At 42.9% G+C, this 24,220-nt stretch overlaps 1 protein-coding gene and 1 long non-coding RNA gene across 2 annotated transcripts; one reads left to right on the forward strand and one right to left on the reverse strand.

Annotated features, from left to right (window-relative positions):
- Window positions 1–621: 621 nt before the first annotated feature.
- Window positions 622–16,689, reverse strand: CDADC1 (cytidine and dCMP deaminase domain containing 1). The gene is made up of 9 exons (XM_071739073.1): window positions 16,485–16,689; window positions 13,270–13,364; window positions 10,553–10,730; window positions 9,210–9,788; window positions 7,697–7,746; window positions 6,468–6,637; window positions 5,811–6,000; window positions 5,175–5,235; window positions 622–3,827 (listed from the first exon to the last, which is right to left on the reverse strand). The coding sequence occupies exons 1-9, from the start codon at window positions 16,645–16,647 to the stop codon at window positions 3,754–3,756; spliced, it is 1,560 nt and encodes a 519-aa protein (XP_071595174.1). The 5' UTR covers window positions 16,648–16,689; the 3' UTR covers window positions 622–3,753.
- Window positions 16,690–16,859: 170 nt separating this feature from the next.
- LOC139794102 (uncharacterized) lies at window positions 16,860–21,050 on the forward strand. Its single transcript, XR_011724951.1, has 2 exons — window positions 16,860–17,407; window positions 19,194–21,050. It is a non-coding gene; the product is annotated as an uncharacterized lncRNA (long non-coding RNA).
- Window positions 21,051–24,220: the final 3,170 nt, after the last annotated feature.

A 24,220-nucleotide genomic window follows, 5' to 3' on the forward strand; every position in this document is an offset into this window, starting at 1 on the left:
GTGTCTACAACGTTTCAGTTCAACAGCCCTTAGGGAACACATCTCCCATCTGCCCCCCCTTACAGCCTGTGGCTCTGTGACATGAGGCAGCTGATGGGTCAGGCCCCCAGCATCACCTGCTTCGTGCTACTGACTCGCTCCCCTGCAGCACCACTGTGGCCAGCACAGCCTTGATGTCCACAGGGATCCCCCTCTGCAGTGACCATGAGCCAGGACACCTGGGTGTCCCCATACAGGCACTCAGGGGCAGCAAGGTGAGAGGTCCAGCAGGGACCAGTTTTGCTTCTGGATTGTCAAATCTTTGCCCTCTTCTATCCCTTCCAAACAAGAACCAGGCTGCAGAGGTGGCAGCTCATGCAATGCTCCCTGGGGCAGTTCTTATTCTCCCCAGGAGGGAATTATTGCTCAGTAATGCTTGCAGGGCTGAGGGAGGGGATCCCAGCCCTTCTCTCAGGGTGGCAGGAGGCAGTTTCATGTTGGGACGAATTCTTCATGCAGAGCAGAGGGAGGGGATGCTGGGATGCAGGAGCAAGGACAGCACTGGGCTGGTAAAGGGTGTGAGCATTTCAAAGCACACTGTGAAGTTTCTAATAATCCAAAGCACTTAAAAATACACTCCAGTACTTCCTGTCAGATTATTTATTAGCAGAAAAGACGTTTTTCTGTAAGGCAGACAATTAACAGAGAATTCCTATAATTCTCAGTCAAGAGGCCAACATGTTATTGATACCTAATACCTGCAATTAAAACGACTGCTCTGAAATGAATGGGAGAGACCCAAAATGCATATGGAAATTTCATCAAATATATAAAATATATAACTTTTACATTTCTTCATTTTAAATACATTGTTCTTTTTAGGTAAGAAACAAACATACTAGAGTTCATTTGCAAAATAAGCACTGCAGGAGATGTCCAGTCTTTTATAAGTCTTCTTGGTAAGCAGATGACACGCACAGCAGCACGCACAGAATCCATGGGTTGAGAGAAAAGCCCCATTCACATTGGTCCTTTTGTCCAGTCTGAAGACCCTACTTTGTAATCCCAGTAAGAATTAAATTAGTAGGGCTATATTGATAATCAGAGCCTACAGAAATTTGTGAGCTTCTGAAGGAACAAGGAAAAATATGTCAAGACAGAGATACAGCCAGACTTTGAACCCTCCAGCCTTACAATTTCAATTTTCACAAAGTTTTGTGCAAAAATCCTCTTTTTAAAATACGATAAATAGTAGGGGTAAATCTTCTCATAAAGTACAGGTTACCAGCAGCATTCACTGGAGTGTAGTTATTAAATGGGTGTGATCCTTGACTAAGTTCTCCATGCATTCAGGCCACCTATGGTATTTCAGAGACTTTACAATTTCAACTCTCCCTATAAAGACACTGACTTCTTTACTGATTTTGATACCATCTGACTGATCAGTATAAATCTTGAAGGGGCCTTAATCCTCCACATTTTTTTGTCCCTGCTTCTACCTTAAGTAGAAGAGCATTGCCAAGGGATTATGGAAACAAGGTTCCAGTGGGTGGAACCCAGTGGTGGGCTTTTTACTCTGATCTGGACAGTGTTCTGATCCACAGAAAAAACCCAGGGCACTTATTTAAAACCAAGGTGGTTATAAGAAGTGTGTGTGTGTGTGTAATACACCGAAGTCAAATATTTATGATTTTAAAACAGATTACAATCTTGCTGATGAAACACCAATATTTGACTTCAACATCAAATGGAAGTTACAAACAATGGAATTATATAATTCTCGATGAGTAGAAAAAACTCTCACAGGTTTGTAGAGCATACAGACCAGTAATTGAATCCCCAGGCTCTGGACTCTGAATCTGACAGGTAAGGCATAAAGCTCTTGCAGCTGGATCTGCTGGTCCTAAATTCAGGACCTGGGTTCCTCCATGCTGGATTACAAGACCTGGTAAAGTGGCAGTTCATCAGATTTCCTCATGAGCTACTGTGAAATGCACTCTTCTGTGGTGTGATGCAAAAATGGATTCTGCCAGCCTTCCTTTGGTTGACAAACAGTGTCAGATTTTTCTCCTTCATTCATCACGTGGTTCTGGGAAATGAAGCTGTGTGCACCCAGCTTCACAAGACAGCAGCAGTGCAGATCAGATGAGATTGGTGCTGCTAACCCCATGTGCACTGCACTCACCAAGCAGCCCTGGGGTGGCCTTCAGTCAAACAAGGCTCAGAGAAACAGCAGCTTCTCCAGCTCCAGTGAGGGTGTTCTCATGGTGGGAAGAGCATATAAGCATTCCCCAGTTCTGAAGTCCAGGTACTCAAGAAAGACATTCACACTGTGAGCCATGAGGGAGGAATCACAGCTCCTTACTGTGATCCAAGCATCCAGAACTGCCCCTTAAGTTACAGGACCAGCAGCCAAACTGGGTGAGAAGAGGCTCCCTATAATTAATGCCACACTAAGGATGCTTTGCACACTATCCAATCCCAGTTCTGCTATCTAGTTCCAGCCTCTTCCGAAGCCTAAAAGAAACCAACAGAAGCTACAGCAGCATCTTAAGACTCGATTTCCCTTCCAGGACTTTAAGGAGGGCAGCAAAGACAAGATGCATGAAAGAACTGGGGAAAGGTTATTCACATATCCCACTAGCAGCAGCAGAAAAAGCTTTAAAGTGCTTGTACTTGAGAGCTCAGCAGAGGAGTGAACAAGAAACCTGCTGGAACATCTGCTAAAAGAAACAACCAGAGGTCCTGTTCAAAGCAGAACAGATGGGAGTAAGGAGAGTGACCTCTCAGAAGATGCTGGGTACAACTCTCTGTTCTGGTTACCCACTGCCTACCCAGCACTCCCTCAAAACTAGGAACAACATTAGACTGCAGTTCCACTGGCTGTTATACTGTCACTTTTGCTCCATATGTGGTCATCCAAGAGACTGGTACCTGAAAAGATTCAGACTATGCCACCAGTTCCATCCTGTCCCAAGAAACAACAGGACCTCTGGTACTTTATTAGCTTCTGTTAGTGAGGATTAGCAAAAGCTAAACACTAGCTATCTTCACACAATATGTAGGGACCAATTAGATGCATAGAGCTGAATTCTTTAAAACCAAAACTAAAAACCAAAGCCAGTCTTTGCCTGCATGAATTCAGTTCCTCTGCACTTGAGGAAGCATAGAGAGCAGCAATGCAAATGCCAGAAAACAGAGCAGCTCTGATGCTGTGGTAGCTGGAACAGGTTATGTGTAAGAGACAAGCTTGAGCTCCAAATCACTTACCTAGCAATGACTGCCATCCCAGTGGCTTTGTCTTCTTTATACCAGCAGACTGAGAAGCAAAAGCCACTTTCAGGAACAGGATTACTTATCTACCATTTCCTAGAAGTTCCCCTGATGACTGTACTTTAAGAACTAGGGCTGTTTCTACATTCTGCTAGCCCAGAACTTAGAAATCCACTCTCTCAATCCATACACCAATCAAAAAAGGTACCCTTTTGTTATTACTCTGATCTAACAGCAAAACTTTTGGTATTTTTTTTATCATGTGTTGACAGTGATTAGCCATCCAATTACTCTCACAGAAAATAGAAGCAGCATTTCCCCCCCAGGAACTTCTAAATTAAAAAGACCTTCAGGTAATTCTGTAAAACATTTAAGACATCATAAATAAACTTATGCTAAAAATCACTTTCCAAACAATAAATAAAACTCTCCCTTATTTGAAAGTGCAAACAGGCTGCATTATAAAAAGTACAGAGCAAGACTGCAGAAGTGCTTAATTACTCAACAGTGACCAAGACACAGTTTCTTGTTTTGGTGCTGCTGGTCATCTAGTGATTTGGTTTTCTGGACCCCATCTAAAGGAAAAGAAAAACCACATGTGAAACATTAATAAAATACCAACATATGTATAAATATATCAAAATATCTATAAAATAAAATGTATCATAAAATATATCCTCTAAATATGCAACATATACAGGCACACTGGAAAAACACTGGGTGGGGGGTCGGGGAGCTTGTCTAATTCCCCATACAGAGGACAATGCAATAATCAAAGCAAGAAACATACTAAGGGAAAAATAGCAACTTAAACCACTTAAGTGCAGAGAATAAAAACATAACATCTTGAAGAAAACATTGATAGAAAAATGAGCCCTCTTAAAGGTTGTCAAACAAAGTACCCCAGGCTGAATCTTTCTCCAGCTGGGTTTAAAAACCATTAGCAGAGAGAGGGACAAACAAACCCTAACATTTTGCAGTGATTACTAATGCCATGAACACTACTCGGAGACCTTCCCTCCTCCTTTTTTCCTCAGACTCATAAGGAAATAAAGAGAATTCTCCACTAATCTAGCTCACTATATGTTAGGAATTAGCTTTTAGCATGGTGGCTATTCATCTGCTAGAAGACCAACCTTCAGTCTTTTTTTTTATGCTCCTGGTATGGTTCTCAATGCTATGATAAGTGCCAACTCCCTATCTTTACACACCTTGTCTTCATGCTTGGGGCACAAAAATTATTTAACTTCTTTCTTCTACATTATTTTGCCCTCTGGATGAGAAACATTTTAAGGACCAGTAGGTGACAATGGTGAGTCCTTTTGTGGCACAAAAAGGCTTCCACACAAGCCTCATCTAAACTCTATACTCAGAAGATGACAGCTCCTTTGCCACAGAGGTACAGGTCAATAAGGATTTTGTGCCACTCACATTATATAGATGTATATTTATACACATAAATAAATGTTGATTGAAAAGCATTGGCACAGACTCCCTTTCATCCAAGCAGCACCAAAATGTTCTGCAGAGCATATTTCAATGTCTTGGAGGAGTCCCATTTCTTTTGAAATAAAACAGCCCTCTTTATAGAACAAAATATAAAGTCTTTGTAGAACAATATTTAAAACATGACAAAGTCCTCTGAAATTATCTATGTGCAAAACAGCATGTTGTTGTCCTTGATAATAGCATTACTAGATTTGGTAACATGCACCCAATGCCAAGCATTTGTTAAAACAAATTTGTTTTCAACTTACTGTTTGTTTATCCATTTGAAAAACTCAGAGAAGTTTTCATAGCAAAATTTCAGTAATCGAAATCAAGATTAAGAGTTATCAGCCCCAGAAGGATTCAGGTTTGTTTAAAATGTGATCACATTTATTGACTGCAGTCATAACATGAATTAATGAAAAAATACTTACTTTCCCTGGCTGTGGAATCATGAAACTCAAGGGAATTAGTGTGCAATGGATTTACTTGCCACTGGTAAAAGAAGAAAATGCTTACTTATTCCAGAACACAGAAGAAAGAGCAAAACAAAGCAAAAACACCCTACAGTCCTTCACTGTAAGGCATGGCCAGCTTTGAGGATAAAAACTGTTAAGGGGTGTGTGGCCATTTACTCTCTTGAGAAAGGGAAAGGAGACTCCTCAAGCCAACAGTGGTGCTTTGTCAGGGTGAGCACTGAGTGCAGGTGCACCTGGACACCTTCAAAACCCACCACAGCTCTTTCAGGAGCTGCTGGCAGGGTCTACAAAATCACAAGAGTGATGTCCCACATCAGCTGCTGTGCTGTGACAGGGAGGCTTAGAGAGAACTTCAGAATGTGAAGAAAGCACTTCAGACAACAGCAAAGAGTCAGAGGGAAACCTTTGCAGCAGTTAAAGAAATCAGACACACTTCTCCCAAGTGTCATGACAAGGCAATCCCTCAATTCCACCCACCTGACTAAACAGCACATGAAAGCACTCCTCAGTGCTGGCTGCAGATGGCTGCTCACTGTCCCCTTCCCCCAGTTCTGCCCAGAGTTTTAGAATACAGAACATTTAGACACTTACTGTAAATTTGCTTACACCCTCAAGTTCACCAAACTTCATGTAGGATATGTCTGCTTTCTTTTTTCCAGCATCAACATCTCCTGCATAGATCTGCTTGATACCAGCCCCTTTGATTAAAGGGACACATTCATCACATGGACATTTTGTCACAAATATCATGCTTCTCTCATCTGGCTTTATTTCTCGACACCTGCAAAGAGTCAGAAAACAGAATTTCAGTCTCCATCTTGATAGTTTTGGTGAGTGACAAACTTGGTATCTCACAAGACGATGGAAGGAAGCGTGTTACCTGCTCTTAGAAGTAACTTATTCCTCATCAAGTGCACAAGCACACAGACAATCTGGTTTAGTTTTACTATCTGTGAACAAAACACCCATCCCACCTCTCCCCACATATCACTGTTGGAAGCCTCAACAATTGCCACACTTACACATTTCAGGTTGTAGCATGGACCTAGCAGGATTGAAAATGAATTCCCATAAAAGTTTGAAGAAACTTCAGGAGCTGTCTGTGTCTGTGCACATCCAAGTTCTGCATCACGGGCATAAACACGACTGATTGCAACCCACATCTCATCACAGTGACATCATGAACTTGTCACAGAACTTCTTTCTGAACGTCCCCTTTCTTTTTTGTGGTCAGAACAAGCCCATTACCTGAAGGTCAAGGCGTTCTGCTCCGCGTGTATAATGTACCGGAACTTTCTGATTTCCCGATCTTTTTGTTTATCATCCATGTGTGGAAAATCAGCATATTCAGATCCAACAGGGAAGGCATTGTAACCACAGCCTACAAAATACATTGCTCCTGTCCCATCACAGCTTCTCTGCAACAGTAAGCAAAGTGTCGTATTTGGAGACTTTCAAACCCAGTGCTAAGTGGAAGTGTTGTGCAATGCAGACTTTCACATTACTGCTTCATGCCAAGTTACAGCAGTTCAAAGGGAACTCAGCCCCTGCTCACTGCTCTGTGTCCACCAAACTCCATAGGAGCTGCAAGGGCAGCTGCAATGCCACATGCAACACAGGTTTTAGTGGCTCTCCTTTTAGCAAGTTAACATTGATACCAGAAACAAAAATCCTGAAGGACTTAGTCCTTCAGCCTTTCTGCAACGTGCAAAATTAAAAGACAGGTGGAGTTAGTTCCTGATGCGCTAGAAAACAGTTTCACCAGTCTCTCAACAGACGCAATGACAAAGTAGCAATTGGTGGCTGAAATCAGAACAAGAAACATTAAAGAGCAGTGAGCAGTCCATGACTAAAGTACTAAAACCAAATGAAGAGTATGTTGCAGTTGAATAAAGAGCGAGGCTTCCTGGGATTAGGAACGTGCATAATTAGAGACATAGAGAAATAAAAACTTTATGTTTGGATGGGAAAAAGCATACTAACAATGTTTGAAAAAAAAAATAAATATCACTTTGATCCAAAAAGCACCCTGCTGAAGCCAGTACAGCATTCTCACTGCAAGAAGAATCCTCTCAAGGGATTGTCAGCCAGGCTATGACTGTACTCAGAACCCTCCAAAAAAGAGAGGGGCCAGGCAGAGTAGGCACACGCTGCCTGATCAGCAGCTGTGGCAGAACTCTGTAGCTAGGACACCTGGAATAAGTGGCAACTGCTAGGGAAGCAAGCACACTGAAAACCCAGGCAAAGACACCCTGGTAGTTACTAAACCCATCTCTACTTCCCCTTCACCTTGACAGCACAAGAATGAACCAGTCATTAATGTGGTTACTAAAGAATGAGAACTGCAAGCTTTCCACAGGCTGTGCACGTGTATGAAAAAGGCATGTGTATAAACTTAAAAGCAAAATCACAAGCTCAAAGCAGATACAAGTGCATGAATTGTATGTGCAAGAAAAAGTAACTTTTTCAATACTTACGGATTTTTCTTCTGCCCAAATGATAGCTCCAACTCCCGTTTTATGATCCTCTAAAATACATAATGTTTTTAGCAGTAAATCACAAACGATGCACTTTTGAGTTACCTATACCTCATATGACATCCTAGAGTAAGGAATAACATTCATTGTTGCTTTGTGGACAGGAAAAAAGACATGCAGAAAGATAAAGAGCTTCAAAGTCTTACAAGTCTGCTATAAAAGCTTTCACTGTCCTTGCACTGCGAAGTCACTCTCAGACTTTGCTGTGTACATGTGCTCACAAATGCTAACAAGCAAACACCACAATTATCAGATAAGAAAATGTGTGCCAAGAATATGTGTGGACAGGTTCACTGATGTGAGATGGCAAATTGATAAAAACCTTCTCATTATTTACTACATAATTTTATTACTTAATTTCTGCCATTCTTGAAGTTTATGGTTCTGCAGTCTAAATTCCTATAAAATTAGGGGGGTTTTATATCTTATTCAGAGATAAAATGTTAACAATCAGATTTGGGGATGTATTTCCTATCACAGAAAAACTTGAACACAACTTTACTTCTGGCGCAAGGAAGATTTTTATGGAACTTGGAAATCTTACCCAGTAGCTACTCAGGATAGTCTTGACCAGTTAAAACAGAGCAAGAAGAAAAAGCATTTTTCACTCTTTCAGTGATTAATATTGTAGATGGCACTTTTCAATTACCATTTCCATCATCCTTACTATCACTACCACACAATCACTCAAAGAATATCTTTATATAAATATATACTATTCATTTGTTTATAAGGGTTAAAAAGCAGCAACTCTCCCATTTAGATTTAAAAAACCCCACAATCACTAAGGAGTACCACCAAGTTTTAAATATTCATAATCAGTAATCTCTGGAAGAATTTACTAGTTTACTCCATTCCAGATGGAATAAAGTAGCTAACAGGAGTCATTTGTATCAGAAGAGAATCAATAGCTATCCTTCCACCTTGAAAGCCTGTAAATCAAAACTCCAGCATCTTTGTAAAGAACCCCCCATCAGATACAGAATCACTTTCACTAATAAGACTGGAACTAGGGAGCTTAATATTTAATGCCCTAATGGAAATATGCTATTTCACTGTTCTTTTCTGAAAAAGTGTTCGTAATATGCTTAAAATACTGGCATTTATTTGGTAAAAGAAACATCCTGTGAAACCTATAAAAAAGAGCCTCAGAGCAGCTTGAAGAGTTTAAATGTCATTGTGTTCTATTTTCAGATAGGTGCTGAACACACTGTCAGGGCAGGCTTTGCTAGCACTTTATGTGAAATAACTTCCTCTTGGATAGCTCAGTGCTTTCACACACCATGCAACGCACCCCTGTGGCGTTTTTATTATTACTGCTGCTCCTGTTTCATAGAATTAGGAATAGAATTCAGCAGCTTGCTCAAGGAAGTACTTGCAAGAATTAAGACTGGAATCAGGAACTTGGCCTACTCATAAGATCCCTTCTTCCCCCACGACTGCAAGAGCTCACCTGTTCGATAGGCAAGTAGTCTGGCTTGAATCATACAGTGCCTTGCAATTTCTTGGGGCAGCCCCCACTGGTCTGTCTCATTGGCTCGCCATGATTCACTGTTGTAAAACCCAAAGCATCCAAAGGCAGGGACGCTGGCAGCCACTGTTGCCAAGACCAAGACAAGATCTTTCATGTTTTGCCTCAGGTTGCTGAAGTAGGGGTTTTCACAGAGGTTCTCCAGTCCCATTGTCATCAATATTTGCTTGTGCATTTCCTCATTTGAAATTAGGAATAAGCTTTCGTACTCTTTTATTCTGTCTTGTCTACACACAGTATAAAAGTCAGTATTTGAGTCAGGCTGAGATTTTGCTATTTTTTGAATAAAATCAAACTTGGCAGAGGTTTCTTCAACAAATTGCACCATGTAGCACACCAAGGGCTGAAGCAACACACACACTCGAGCACGACTATTTGACTTCAGTCTTTCCACTGCTTTGGCATCTAGCTTTGCATCATCAGTAGTCATGGGACTGGATGTCTCATTCTGCAAGCTGATTTCAGGATCTGCAGGCCAGTAAGAAATCCTGTTCACCCCAGCTGGAAGAGAAGATAATGCAGCAAAAGGAACCATGCAAGTACAGTGGAATATAAACCTTGTTTTCAATACACTATTGCCTAACCCTCCTTCTCCTCCGTTAAGGCTGTAAGTGCTGTTTCAGTAGTGTCTGGACAACAAAAATGCCAGCAGATACCAATATCCAAAGCTTATCAGACTTAGTTACCAGTCTAGACACAAAAATAGGAATTATTAAGCCCTAAAATATTTGTGGCAGCCTAATTTTCATCTTACCTATAACAAATACATTAACACCACACTAAAAAGGTCAGCACTAGCAGAAGTTGCTGCTGAGATTAAACACAAGCACTTGCAGAAAGGCTGTACCAGCAGTTCCCATTTCAGGAAACAAATAACCTGATGTGTCTGCATCTCACTTTGGAAAAACAAACTCTGAAGTACACCCTGTGATTTCTGCATTAGAAACACCCTTCCTATGGTGCCATTGAGAAGCAAGTGGAGGGTAAGGAAAACTGTAACAATTTAGGCCTAGTCATCAGGCCTGGGTTGCTCTGGCAAAATGCAACAGGCATGTCAGAATCCCCACAAAGAGGCAAGCACCACCAGTAATAATGGTTGCACAGAGAAATAGGGTCTCAGGAACAAACCCTAGATTCCTGATTATCAGCCCCAGGAAATGACAGGGATTGGCATTCACAACTGGGACAGTGCAAAGAGAAAACAGCAAAACAGCAAACACAAGCAGAACATTTACTCCTACTCTACTACTACAGTCATTGCTTACCATTTACAATCATTTTTAAACAAGTTGAACATGGTTTTCTGGAAAAATAAAGATCACAGTTTTTCAGTCTTGATCCATGTTTGATGAGTGCAATCTGGCCAGCATGCAAGTCTGTACTGGAACAGTGAAGACCAACAATCTTCATATTTTTCACCACAACTAGACCACTCTTCTTTACCTACAGAAAAACACATTAATTTATTTTTTTTAATTTTTTTTTCTCCAACATCAAGTCCATAGAGATGTTACGGCTCTTCCTTGGGTAACAGCAATCAGCCAGGATCAGAGCATACAGCTCTGCAGCACAAATCCTGACAGGAGTCATTAAACAATCTGTTACACTTCCCTTAAGCAGTATTTTTTTTGTGTGTGTGTCTTCTACATGTGCCTGTAAACATCAGAGTTCTGTGCTGCTGTCAAACTTCCAACAGGGACTGGTAAATTCCTGATTTTTCTGGTCACTGCTTTGCTCATAAGAAAACCCAAAACCCAGTCACAACAGAAAATTCTGTCAATTATACCTAAAACACCCTCTGAATCACCCAGCACCTAGAAACACTCATTAATTTAATTTCTCTCTTAAGCTTGACCATCCTGAGAGCTAATAACTTCTCTAGCTTTATTTCTGCTTCTTCATTTATAGAAGCAAATTCCAATTCTAAAAAAAATCTTCCATGGAAAAAGTCATACTACAGACAAGAGCTCTTACACCTGAATTCCCATGGATGGTGAGGAAAGTGGGTACAGGCTTGTTTGATGAAGGTGGTTTAAAACACAAAATAAAGGGACAGGTCCACCCAGGTAGTGGTCCTGGTATTCCTATTGAATTGTGATCCCCCGAGGCAGAGAACCATTTACTGGGAAGGGTGTGTGCAGTGATAAGAGACAGAACCTGGTGAAAGCCAGGAGGGGGACACTCCCTGAGTATCTCTGATGAGCAACTCCAACACTGACAGAAACTTCTCCCTGAAACAAAACCTCTTGGACAGAGGGGAATTGAAACTAAGGGAAGATTGTTGAAGAATATCAGAACCTAGATTAAGACCTTAATAACCATTAACCTCCTGAAGAGGAATTTTGAGATAACACAGGTAGGATCGTGCCAGGAGGTATGAAGCCAGCAAAACCTGCAGTCACTGGGGAAAGGTTAAAGCAGGGGGAGATTGTAACCACTGACCCAATTCAGGCCCAAATGATTTGCACGCACACACACACACACACACACACACACTCCATATTCCCCCCCAAGGAGCATGTTTGCTAATTTACATATCAAGCTGGGACAAATGAACCAATAATAAATGATGTGGTAATTAAGAGAGAAGATGCCAGAAGTGCTGGGGCCAATAAATAGGGGCACACAAGGAAGCTGGGTTGATGTTTTCTCTTTCCATACTGAACACCTCCATTGCCTGAATCCAAGACTGGTGATCTCTCTCTCTAACTTTCTTCTTCTATTAATTAATTAATTAATTAATTCTTTCATTCTCTCTCTCTCTGTGTCTCTTTCTCCCTCTTTTTTTCTTCCTAAAATCATTAAGTAATGTAAAGCCTACTGTGATTTTACCTTGGCTGTGCAGCTTTAACATATACGTATCGTGACTTTTATAATCAAAGTGTCAGCCTTTATAAATAAACAGCCTGAGCATATATGAATTACTCTTTCTATAGTTCTAATTAAAGCTAATGTTTAAATAAGGACCCTCTGTGTTGTTTTCACCTTAATCCAACTGTGAGGATTCATGAATCTATCTCCTCTCTCTGTGAAGCAGGATGTAGCAAGTGGTGAAACATTTCTCATTATGGATTCCAGCTACCAGGACACTGTTGCCTTAGATCTCTAAATTATTCAATTTCTTTGCAGTTAGACAAATGAGGCTGCAGAAAAGCCCTCCATGTAACCCAAGTGCCATTCCTAACTGAACTGCTAAATTTGAAACTGCTTTTGACCTCTGCATGGTGCTCATCTACTTCTATTTCAAATCTAATCTGTGACATACCAAACTCTGAAAATTAAGCATAATCTGTTACTCACATTGTTTTCCTGTTTTTTCTTGTCCTAGCTGATACATGTGCTGTGGATCTTACCATGTAGGTTTGCTCTGGACAAAGCAGTAATAGCTTTAAAGAGCATGTCAAGAGCACTGATCACAATCTGAAAATGCCTCTCTACTTTAAAGTGTAACTGGCAGCTGTTCAGAAGATCCCTTCTCAAGAACAGTTTCTTTTTATTGTCACTGAAGTAGTTATCCACAAAATCTTAATCAGAAAATGTTTCAAGTAGTTCTGTGCACCTTGTCTGCATAAGAGAACTCCTCTACAGTAAAGAACATTGATATTTTAAAGAATATCTCTCCACCATCAACCACAGTGATTTTAAAAGTTGTAATTAGTATATACTACAAAGTGCAGGGTATACATCATGTCTCCTCTGTTATAGTCTTCAAAATACCCACCATCATTTTTTACTGTTTGCTTCACCTGTCAGGGGTATACCTTGCCTCTCAAAGCTTTTCAGAAATAGCAATTATTCAACTATTTTGCTATTTTTCTCCCACCAGTGGATTTTTTCTATGAAATATTTGAAAAACATTTATGAGCCTTTTTTCTCCTCTCTGTACTATCTGTCATGTAAAGAGCAGTTAGGTTAAATTTATTGCAGGAGCTATTAGCATCTGTTCAGGAAGACCAATTAAGAGTAAATGTAGACATTTTACCTGTGATTTTTTCTGTTGCTCAGCTGAGGGAAAGAGCTCCATCCAGAGACTGAACAGAGTAAAAAGATTTACCTTAGAAAGTCTTGGCATTTGACCTGTCATTAGAAAAAGAAAAAAATATTTATTAAAAACTATTTATAAAGAAACCACACATCGTTGAACAACGTTTTCCAAGTCTTCTACACCACAGCTGCTACAGAAGCTGGATCATCAACCACTTCTGCTACTACAGCAGCTAAAACCACACTGTCCTCTTCAGGGCAGTAGCTGTCAACTCAGAATGCTCACATCTGGATGCAGAGGTCAGATCTGTGCAACAAGTTAATTCTACTCAGAGGTGAAGGGCAGAACTCACGGATCAGATCCCACATAACCTCATGTCCTCTGATGACTCACACAGATACTTAAAGAAATTTGAGACACAGCTTGTGATTCAGCTCCAGGCTCACCACAGAAGAGAACAAAAATACCAAGGCACACATCATGATCTTACACTGACACCCACAGCAAAAGTGGATCAGCCACCATGAAAACTTCATTAGATCAGTTCTGGAGAAACCTCCTTCTGGATTTTAACAGTCTGCTTAAATTTTGGCTAAGATTTTGCAAAAGAAAATTAAACCTATTGCTCAGGATGTCCCTGCTGACTAAATCACCAAAGAGGTGGCAAAGAAGCCCTTCCTGGACCACTACTTTGTGCTGTGTTGTGCTTCTACTCAAATCATGGAGATTGTCCAGAGGCCCAGCACTCAGCATTACTGAGTGCTGCACCTATGAAAAAGGGGGAAGTAATGCTCTGCTCACTAATGCTTCCACCATTCCAGATATAAACCTGTCTTGCTTCAGGCTTGGCAAGAAGTTAATCAAGTCTTTGAAAAAGCTCCAGTCCTTACATCAGGGGTGCTTACAGAGAGCTGTAGTGAACACATATGCCTCTGCAGGTCTCTCAGGTGCTCTCTGACAATATTATTGTTTCTGGTTTTATCCTTTCCAGCAAGCATTACAGTTTTTGGAAGGAACAGCAGAGGCAAGAACAGAACAGAGAAAAATATTTCTACAAGTAGTTCCAGCAGTTCAGAAGAGATATAATCAGACACTAAGATTGCTTTGGTGGTGGGGGAATGTTAGTTTAATGACACTTCTGTGAACAATTAGGGCAGCAGATAAACATGCAATCCATGACTGGAATACCATTTTCAGGCAGTATTTCTACAGAGTTTTTTTCTCACAGAAATGTAATTTTGGAAAGCAATTCTAAACCTCCCAGGACATGCCTGACACATTCCTTAGGCTGCCCAGCTATACCATCCCACTGTGCCCAAGCACCTGGTTAGCACATCAGATACCTGTGCTAGAAAAGTATATGGCAAGCAGCACACACAAAGATTTGTTAACACTCGTATTTTTTAAAAAAAATCCCAACAAACCTGCAAAACTATGTCTACAAGCCAGATCTAAACAAGTAGAATTTGTTTTCATAAATGGGCAATTGGGCTCATTCCCACTAAAGCCCCAGTTCTATCCTGTTGTAGCACACATATATTCAGTTACCAAATAGCAAGCTAAAATAAACAGTGCAATTTATACCAACTCAAACATATACCATCATGTTTTCTGGAATGGATCACAGTTTGGCATACAGCATAAATTTAAAACAGAATACACCAGAAACAAGTCTGAATTACTGCTTGTTTTCTTGGACCTAAACTGAACGTGACCTGTCAAACACAAGGGAAACTGAATAATGTATGGGCTCACAACCCTCTTGTGAATTGGCATAAATATATAATGAGAAGCAGGAGAATGTTACAATGAAAAAGGAAAGATGTGGTCACAGATATCATATCTGTGTATCTGAATCTTTATTCACTTACACAGTTAAATGTCCCCTTAAGCCCAACAGAGTGAAGAGAATACTGATTAAAGTGGCCTGCAAAAAAGGTAAGGAGACATCTTACAGAATTTAAAGCAGAAAGACAGGAAGAAAAGGAACCAGGCTCTTTGCCACTGAGAGCAAAACTGTGTTAGACAAGAGCACTCTTTACCAGGGAACCTGGCCCTCACAGCTTCCCTACTTCACACAAAGGTAAAACTTTATTCCTCCACGTTAGGGATCTTACTCCAGTGAGGCAAGGCATGCTCCAGGGAAAGCATGCTATGAAGGCCAGTGTCAAAAACTCTGTTGCTTCTGCACCTGCAAGCAAAAAGGAGAAGGATACTGCCCATCTGGATGTGGCTCAGATACAGGATTATGCCATGGATGCAATATCAGAGTCCCTAGTTCAAAGTCTGAAAGGCTTTTAAAGAAGTCACCTTACAAATAACGAAACTAACGCTGTGCTTTGAAGCCATCAAGGAGAAAATCAGTGACATCACTCTCCTGTCTGGAAAACAGAAACTAGAAACCATTTTCAGACCTCATCTTCACTCGTTTGGAAGCAGAATTTTCATAAAACTAGGATGAAATAAAACTCATTTACCCATCGAGGAGACCTAACAGCTCTGTTGTGGTCCTCAGTCTGAGAGCTATATATTTAGCCCTTGGGCAATCTCTATGTGCACAGCACTCCCCGGGGACTGCAGCAATGGGATATATTAAATCTATTAAAATCTGCTCCACCTGGGCACCCCCAGCCTTGTGCAAAAGTTGCTCTTAACTAAATTTGAACATGGGTCACGTTGTGGGGGTCAGTAAGAACACCTCTCAGAAGGCAACCATTTCCTTACACATTACACTGTACACATGTTAAATATATGTGGTCCAGAACAGGACAGAGAAATAACTTCAGTGGTGGAGGGTCAAAAACACAAATACATGTTATCAAAAGAAGACCTTATGAATAAGAGCGCAGGTGATCAGGGAGGGGAGAGGGGGATACTTTATTGTGTCGACTGTAAGGGGCAGGAGCACTCCGTGAAGCAGCAGATGAGGAAGGGGGAAGGAAGGAGCTCACTGAGCAGCCCCTGAGGAGGGGAAAGCCCTACAAGCGCCCTGAGGAGAGGACACACCGGACGGTTCCGGGCGTTTGGTTAAAACCCCTCGAAGCACCCGGTGGGCCAGACGAGACCCGGCAAGGCCTGTCAGCACCCCCCACACCTCCCTACCAGCCCTCACCGCCCGCTCCCCACCGCGCCGGGGTCGCAGCTCCCTCACGGCCGGTGCAGGCCCCGGACAAGTGTGTCCCCCACCCCGACGGGCACAGGGCAGTGCTCACCGGCCATGCTGTCAGTCTGCGTGCTCGCCGCGCTGACCCGCGGGGTCCCCGCCGCCACTGCCTCCTCTGCGCCGTGCATCGGTGCCGGTGCCGGTGCCGATCCCGCCTCAGGTGTCGATGCCGGTGCCGGTCCCGCCCGATACCCCCCGCCCCCCCCGGTCATGGCCGCCCCGCTCCTCCCTCAGGGCGTCTCCGTGGCGGGCGCGTCCGCATGGCAACCGCCCCTGACGGGCAGGCGCCTCGGCCAATAGGAAGCGGCATCGGAGGGAGGGGGCGGGGATTGCCGTGACGGGGCGGGGATCGCTGTGACGGGGCGGGGCAGCGGCGGAGGCGGCCCCGGGGAGGGGTGGGCTCAGTCCTCACTGTGGGTGAGGTTAGGGTTAGGGTGGGCGGCACTCGGACCCTTCGCCCGTTGCAGTGGGGTTGTACCGCTCCGGGAGCCAGGGCAGCTCGGTGGTGGCTATCTCGCTGAGCCGTCACGGGAAGCGTCAGCACCCTCGGCCCGGACCCTTATCCCTGGCGGTCTCTGAGGGAAACTCCGAGCCCAGGGGCAGTAACGGGATCCGAGGGACGCCTTGACTGGGATCCCGGGGCTGGGATAGCGTCTGGCCCCCCCCCCCGGCACAGAAGTTGTTTCTACGGTGGCAAAGTTCGGTTCTTCGTCACCTTGCCGAACCGGTGGCTTTGGCATGAGGTCTGCCGGTGGGGATCATCCCTCCCGGTCCCTGCTAAATGGTGTGGCGGTGTGACTGCCCTGGTTAACTGTGTGGGAAATCGTACTTCTTCAAATAGTGTTCTTCAGGTGAGATGTTACACGGCCAAAACCCATCCTAGCACCCACGCCACTTGCTTCCTCTGGGCAACAAGAGAAGAGCTGCCCCAGGTGTCGTCTTGTTGGTAGAAACTGTGTCTTTCTAGTACAGGTTCGTTATATAGTGATTATACCTGTGTAGGAAAATGAACAGTGCCTTGAGAAAGCTATGATGATGGAATTTTTTTTTTCTTTTAACGTGTTATGCCACCTAGATGGTGGCAGCTAGTACAGATAACAAAACTCTTTGTCATGTACAGATCAATATTTAGACTCTGGAGGACTGGCTCTGAGGTTGCTGCTTTGGCTATCTTAAGGACATGGTGAGAGAAAAGTTGGAAGAGAGCAGAAGGGGGTTGGGTATATAATTTATATATATATATACACAGTTATATTGATATATAACCGTATCCTTGGCTGCATCAAGAGAAGTGTGGTCAGCAGGTCAGGGAGGTGATTCTCCCCCTCTGCTCTGCTCTCATGAGACCCCACCTGGATACTGCATCCAGTTCTGGAGCCCCTGTTACAAGACATGGATGTGCTGGAGTGTGTCCAGAGAAGGGCCATGAGGATGATCAGAGGGCTGGAGCAGCTCTGCTGTGAGGACAGACTGAGAGAGTTGGGGTTATTCAGTCTGGAGAGGAGAAAGCTCTGAGGAGACCTTTTTGTAGCCTTCCAGCAACCTGATCTAGTGGGAGGTGTTCCCCGCCCATGGCAGGGGGCTTGGAACTAAATGATTTTAAAGGTCCCTTCCAAAATTTCTATGATTCTATGATTTTTGTTCCTTTGTTACTGATTTTTGGTTGTTTTTTTGTTTTGTTTTTACTCATCTCCCTTGAGTCAATAATAAAGGTTATATTATTGGTTATCAAGCCACTGCAGTCCTGAAAGATGAACTAATTTGATGGGGCTTGACTGCCTATGTTGCTAAGCTAACAGGTTAATGGATATTAAATTAGAGTATACCTGGACTTTGTATATGACACATTTTCTTCTGTGTAGCAAATGACTTGTAATTAACTGGATAATTCTTCCTGATTACAAAAGGGCTGTAGTATGCAATAACTTCAATATTTTGAAACCAAATTCAAAACTCTAGATTTATAAAGAAAGAATTATTGGTTTGTGCAAGAAATGTGATAACATCCCTGAAAGTGGTTGAGGTATCAGTTGAAAGTACATGGAGCCATATGGTTCCAGGAGGGCTACAAACAGAGTCTGAAGTAAAGGAAAAGAGGAGAATCAGCTGTATATTGCAGTTATTAAAAATAAATGCTTAAATCCTTTTCTGGGCAATAACTCTTGAAGACGAGGCTTTCCAAAAGGAATCCAATGCCCTCAGGAAACTCAGACTTTTTGCCTTGTTTTTGTGGGTCAGATTTCTCTACAATACTATGGAGAGATGAAGAACAGACAAGGTACTAGCAGGCAAATCTGCTGCACGGCTGAGGTGATGTTAACATCCCCTATTAGTTTGCTACCTGTGCTTCCCCTTCTCTTTCTCAAGTAAGAGGCTACTTTCCTGAAGTGATGCATGTGAGATTTAAGGGACTTAAAGCTATTTTATTTTTCCCCTCCCTGGGAACTCTCTTAAAAATAGCGACTGTTCAGAGAAAGATCTGAAAATCCAGCTAAAGTCTCCCTTGTGATGTGCCTGGGAACACCAAATCAGGATGAGTCTGATGGAGCTCCTGAAGTAGCTGGTCCTAGCTGCAGTGTCACCCTGGCTCTGAAGTGCTTGCCTCAAAGTTTGGACTTTTTGCCAGGGAAACAGTGGAGCAGAAGTATGTGTGTGGAAGTCATCTCCCCTGAAAGTTATGGTTATGGGTGTTTGTGTAAGTGCCATGTCTAATGTATTTAAATTTATTTTTGTACGTAACTCAGATGTGGTTTAATAGTACATGGAATTTTATTCTCTGAAGAATTATTTTTGAACTGCTGTGGAAGTGTGAGAGAAGCAAGAAGACCACGACAGACATAACCACTTCATGCCTAAGCAAAATTAACTGCTTGTCTGCTGCCTCATCTCCCTACTGCTAGCAAGTGCTGTAAAACTGTGATGTTTCAGTCATGTTTGCTCTCTGAACAGGTCAGCCAGCCTGGAAAGGGGCCTCAGAAAGCTTTATTATCACAACAGGGGAGGCTCAGCTGCAATGGGGTAGCTGGAGCCAGAACCAGAGCCTCTGGTACAATGTTTTATTTTCTGGTGTTATGAGAGATGAGAAGTTTGTGCTCTGGCAGTTTATTCAGCTTTTACAGAAGTGTCAAGAGGGATCAGTCTTTACTAATTAGCTTCACTGGGCTCCATAGCTTGTATAAACCAAGGTATCTACCAGTAGCCAGTGGGCAATTTTGATGAGAGCCTCTGTGGTGGGGTGTGTAATGTCTCTGCCTTTTCCCTGTTGCTAAATTTTTTGAGAGAAATGTATAAACTACTGTAATGTGTAAACCCCCCAAATTATCACTCAGGGACAGTGAGTATAAAATCCCATCTGGAAGAGGTTCAGAATTGACCATCTGAAGTAAAGGGACTAAAGATTGGAGGGACTAAAAATAGCTGAAAGGATTCCTGGGGATGTGACCTAAAGCAATACAGAATCTTTTGTGAGTCTCAAACAAAATCAATAGAAACCTAGAAACTAGGTGAGCTATTAAACATCCCTGTAACAGCTAGGCCCATCAGCTCATATAGAAAGGATCTGCTATTGGTAAGTGTGCAAATACAACAAGCTTCTCTTTATCTCTGCAGGCCATATTTAAAGCATTTCTGCTGGTGATACCTTTTTTGATAACTCATTAGAAGAGTGCTTTTGCACAGCTGTCAGGCAAAGTCAGGAACATCCTTCAGCTTCATCAGTCTCTTAAGCATGAAAAAATACATTAGCTTACTTGCTATCATTTCACTTAAACAATCAGGAATTAATTACAGTAATTAAAGCAATTAGGAAAGCAAGATGGTAATTTCTTCCTTCCAGTGCATTGCATTAAGAAGGGGTTGTATATATCTGTTGGAAGAAAGGCTCTCAGCTAGGGACAGGGACATCTGCTGCATATCAGAGCTCAGTGCTCTGGTAGGACATACACCTGGGACCTATGATGCTCCAAACTTAGAGATGGTTAGACTTGACTCCTTGACCAAACTTGTGGTTGTTTGGTTCAGTCTCAAAAGCAAGCAAAGGCCTCAGCCATAACCAGGCCACAACTTCTGTAGTTCCAACCTGTCCTCTGAAAACCCCCACAGGAACAGGGTGGTGGTGAGCATTGGTCTCTATGGGCTTGGAAACTGGAACACCACCATGCAATTAACATGCAAATAGTGGGTGGTTTTTCCAAGACTCATTTATTAAGGAACAAAGAAAGTTGTGGGTACAATGAATCTTGTGCTTACCTTCTTCATCACAGGTAATTGAATACAAGCAACTGCTTTATTCCAAAAATGTGACAGCCTGAGCGAGCTGCCTTTGAGCTCTCCCTGCTAAGCCTCTGGGTGCATGGTGAGCATCTCCCTAAGCTGGAATGCCTCTCAGGGTTACTCTTTGGTGCTGAGAGGCCTCTTAATGACTACAGACCTTTGGCAAGTGGCCAGCATCATGCATAACCTTGAGCACTAAGATTTTTGTATTGCTAATTTGATTTTGTATTGGTAACTTGGAATCATGATCGTAGCCTCTGCAGTAATAGGGTGACCCTTGCCCCTGGACTTTCAAATCTCACTTTCACAACCCTTTTCTTCAATAAAACCATTTTTGCTAATACCTTTGTTGGTGGTTCTTTAATTGATCTAATCCCCCTGTGACAACCTCAGCTGTGTCCTGTGAAGCTGTCCCTGTGCCTGGTTTGTGTCTCTGTTGGAAGCAGAAGGTAGATGTGGCTATACAGTGACTGTGTAGACACAGCGAAGGCATGATGTGGCTCTCTTACCAGAAAGGCATCAGTTTTTGGTCCTGACAGGTTATGAAAGATCAGAGGGTGGGAGGTTAATCCCATGTGCATACCAATGAATCATCTGGAGTAGCTCCTGGTTTAGATTTTCAGAATTTGTATATTTGGCAGCTGAGTAATGAACCTCTGTTTCACCAAGCAATATTATCTGTGTTTTATACACATATTATTAATTTAATCTGTAGTGCTCTCTAATACCTGTGTGTGCATGCACACTTCTTTGCAGATATGACACTAACACAAGAATTTATTGAGGCATTGCTACCGTGCTTTGAATCTGCAGTGTTAATTAATACAAATTAACTTTTTAATTGCCAGCAGTCAGTAGAGTCCTATACATCAAAATGTCAACATGGGATTATATGTTCCAAACTATGGTTTGGGAAAAGACAAAAATACCCCTTTCAGAAGTGGGTGGGTTAAATGGTAAACATTTTCCATGTATTAAATTCTTTTAAGAGACTTATTTGTTCAAGTCAAATACAGATAACAACCTGGAGATCACACAAACAGAATCCGTATAAATGAACTTGGGACAGCAGAGTGCTTGCTTTATAAAGGAAGGTACTGAAGTATGCACAGTGTAAAGGGAAATATTTAGAGAGTGGGGTGGCAGAAGTGTCACTGGTGAGGGCTGAGATGTTGTGCAGGGAAACCTGCCCAGGGCAGGAGCCCCCCCTGAGATCCCAGCCCTGAGGATGTTACCATGTGAAGGTGATGGAGTTTTAGCTGATCCCACAGGGCTCACTGGCAATGCCCAAACTGCAGAGTGAGGCTGGTCGTGCAGCTGGCTGCAAGAACAGAGCTTCTCTGTTTCCTCAGTCTCCATCTAGACAGCTGCTCTGTGATCTTTGCAGGTAGCCATGGTGGGGATACTGGTGTGATGGTTGCTGCTGGACACACAGGATCCCAGCTCCTGTGCAGGCCATGCTGCTACAGGTTTCTAATACAGAGTCTGGTGGCTGCGGGTGATGCAGCTGCGAGCTTGGGTGTCTTCCCACGTGCTCTCCTGCCACAGGTCAGACAGCCTGGTTCCCATGCTTCTGTCCTGGTTTTGCTGGAAACTGAGGATGGTTACAGCAAAGCGGGCAATTCAGGCCTGAGGGCTCTGCTCCTGGGAGTGCTTCTTGGCCCACACCATTCCAGCTTCTGACACTCTCTAGGAGAACCTTCTGAGCATCCCCCCTTCTCACCCCACTGTTGCTTTCATCTATGGTCCACAGGAGGGATTTCTTTCTGCTCTGTTCAGGAAACCTGGTTTAAGAATAAATCATTTTAGATCCCTTTCAAATGTCAGGTGGTTTATTTTGGTTTAATGTCTTCATAAGTACAGTCACACTAACAGTCTCCAGGGTCAGTCATGGGCTGTGTCAAATCACCAATTTTTCTTTCCTGTGCATTTCAACAGAACTAAGTGCTCTCTTAAGATACAGGGCAAATCAACATCCTTTCTTTTTATCAGCTTTCATGGTCCTTTTCTCTCTCTTTTTAAAATGATCACAATATTTTTTTCTCTCTGCCTGGCAGAGTTGTTCTGCATGTCTAGCACATTTTCCCTTGTATTTTATAGCCTGTATGGAAACTACTTCTGAAATATTTCTTTTAAAGATAGCCTGGTTGCACCTGAATAAAGAGTTCCTGGGAAGGATAAGACAGCAGTTTCTGTTTACTACATTCCTCCTTACACAATCCCACACTGACTGCCAGAGGCAGCAGTGCCAGGCCTGGATAAGCCTGAGGAAACTCCCCAAACTCCACCTATTTCCTAAGTGTTTGTCCAGGTGGCAACAGAGTATTAACAAGGAAGTACTGTAAGCTCATGAATGCAGTTTGCTTGGGTGTGTTATTCTGCCAAGCATGCAAAAGGCATGTTTTTAACAGAGATACAAATGACTTCCCAAGAAAACCAGACCACTACAAAGATAACAGTGAAGATGTGTAGAGAGAAAATTGGAAGGGCCAACTGGAACTAAACTTGGCCACCGGTAAAAAATAACAATAAATGTTTCTATAAATATAACAACAACAAGAGGAGGACTAGGGAGAATCTCCATCCTTTATTAGAGACAGAGGGAAACACAGTGACCAAGGATCAAGAAAAGGCTGAGGTACCTAATATTTTCTTTGCCTCAGTCTTTAATAGCAGGACTTGTTGTTCCCTGGGCACACAGTCCCTTAAGTTAGAAGCCAGAGATGGGGAACAGATTAGGCCCCATGTAATCCATGAGGAAATGGTTATGGACCTGCTTCATAAGTTACACACTCATAAGCCAAAGGGGTCAGATATTTGTACACCCTAGAGTGTTGAGAGAGTTGGCAGATATGGTTGCCAAGCCTCTCCCCATCATCTTTTAGAAGTCCTGGCTAACTAGGAGTGTCTCATTGGAGACTGGCAAATGTGACACCCACCTTCAAGAAAGTCTGGGAAAAGGATCCCAGTAACTACAGACCAGCAGTCTCCCCTTGGTGCCAGGGAAGGTCATGAAAGGGATAATCTCAAGAGCCATCATGGAGCAGTTAAAGGTCAACCAGACCTTCAGGCCCAGTCTGAAGGCAGGAAGACAGATCCTGTTTGACAAGGTGACCTTAGTGGATGAGGGAAAGGCTGTTGATGCAGTCTACCTGGAGCTCAGTAAAGCCTTTGACACTGTCCCCCATAACCCCTTCATGGGGAAGCTGGCTGCCCATGGCTTGGAAGGACATATACTCTGCTGGGTTAAACACTGGCTGGCTGGCTGGGCCCAAAGAGTTGTGGTTAATGGAGTTAAGTCCAGTTGGTGGCCAGTCAGGAGTGGTGTCCCCCAGGGCTCAGTGCTGGGGCCACCCCTGTTTAACATCTTTATTCATGATCTTGATGATTGTTGAATTCACCCTTAGTAAGTTCACAGATGACACCAAGCTGGGAGGGAGTGTGGATCTGCTGGGTGGTAGAAAGGCTTTACAGAGGGACTTGGACAGGCTGTATCGTTGGGCTGAGACCAAC

This window comes from Heliangelus exortis, chromosome 1 (genome assembly GCF_036169615.1).
Source record: "Heliangelus exortis chromosome 1, bHelExo1.hap1, whole genome shotgun sequence".
NCBI classification, from domain to species: Eukaryota; Metazoa; Chordata; class Aves; order Apodiformes; family Trochilidae; genus Heliangelus; species Heliangelus exortis.

What these genes read in the sequence shown, in the direction of transcription:
- CDADC1 (XM_071739073.1), bottom strand. Translation starts at nt 16,647, where the DNA reads ATGACCGGGGGGGGCGGGGGGTATCGGGCGGGACCGGCACCGGCATCG. An exon ending in AGGGTGTAAGCAAATTTACA is followed by an intron (nt 5,236 to 5,810) that starts GTAAGTGTCTAA and finishes TTCTTTTACCAG; the next exon opens with TGGCAAGTAAATCCATTGCA. An exon ending in TGATTCCACAGCCAGGGAAA is followed by an intron (nt 3,828 to 5,174) that starts GTAAGTATTTTT and finishes CTTTTCCTTTAG; the next exon opens with ATGGGGTCCAGAAAACCAAA.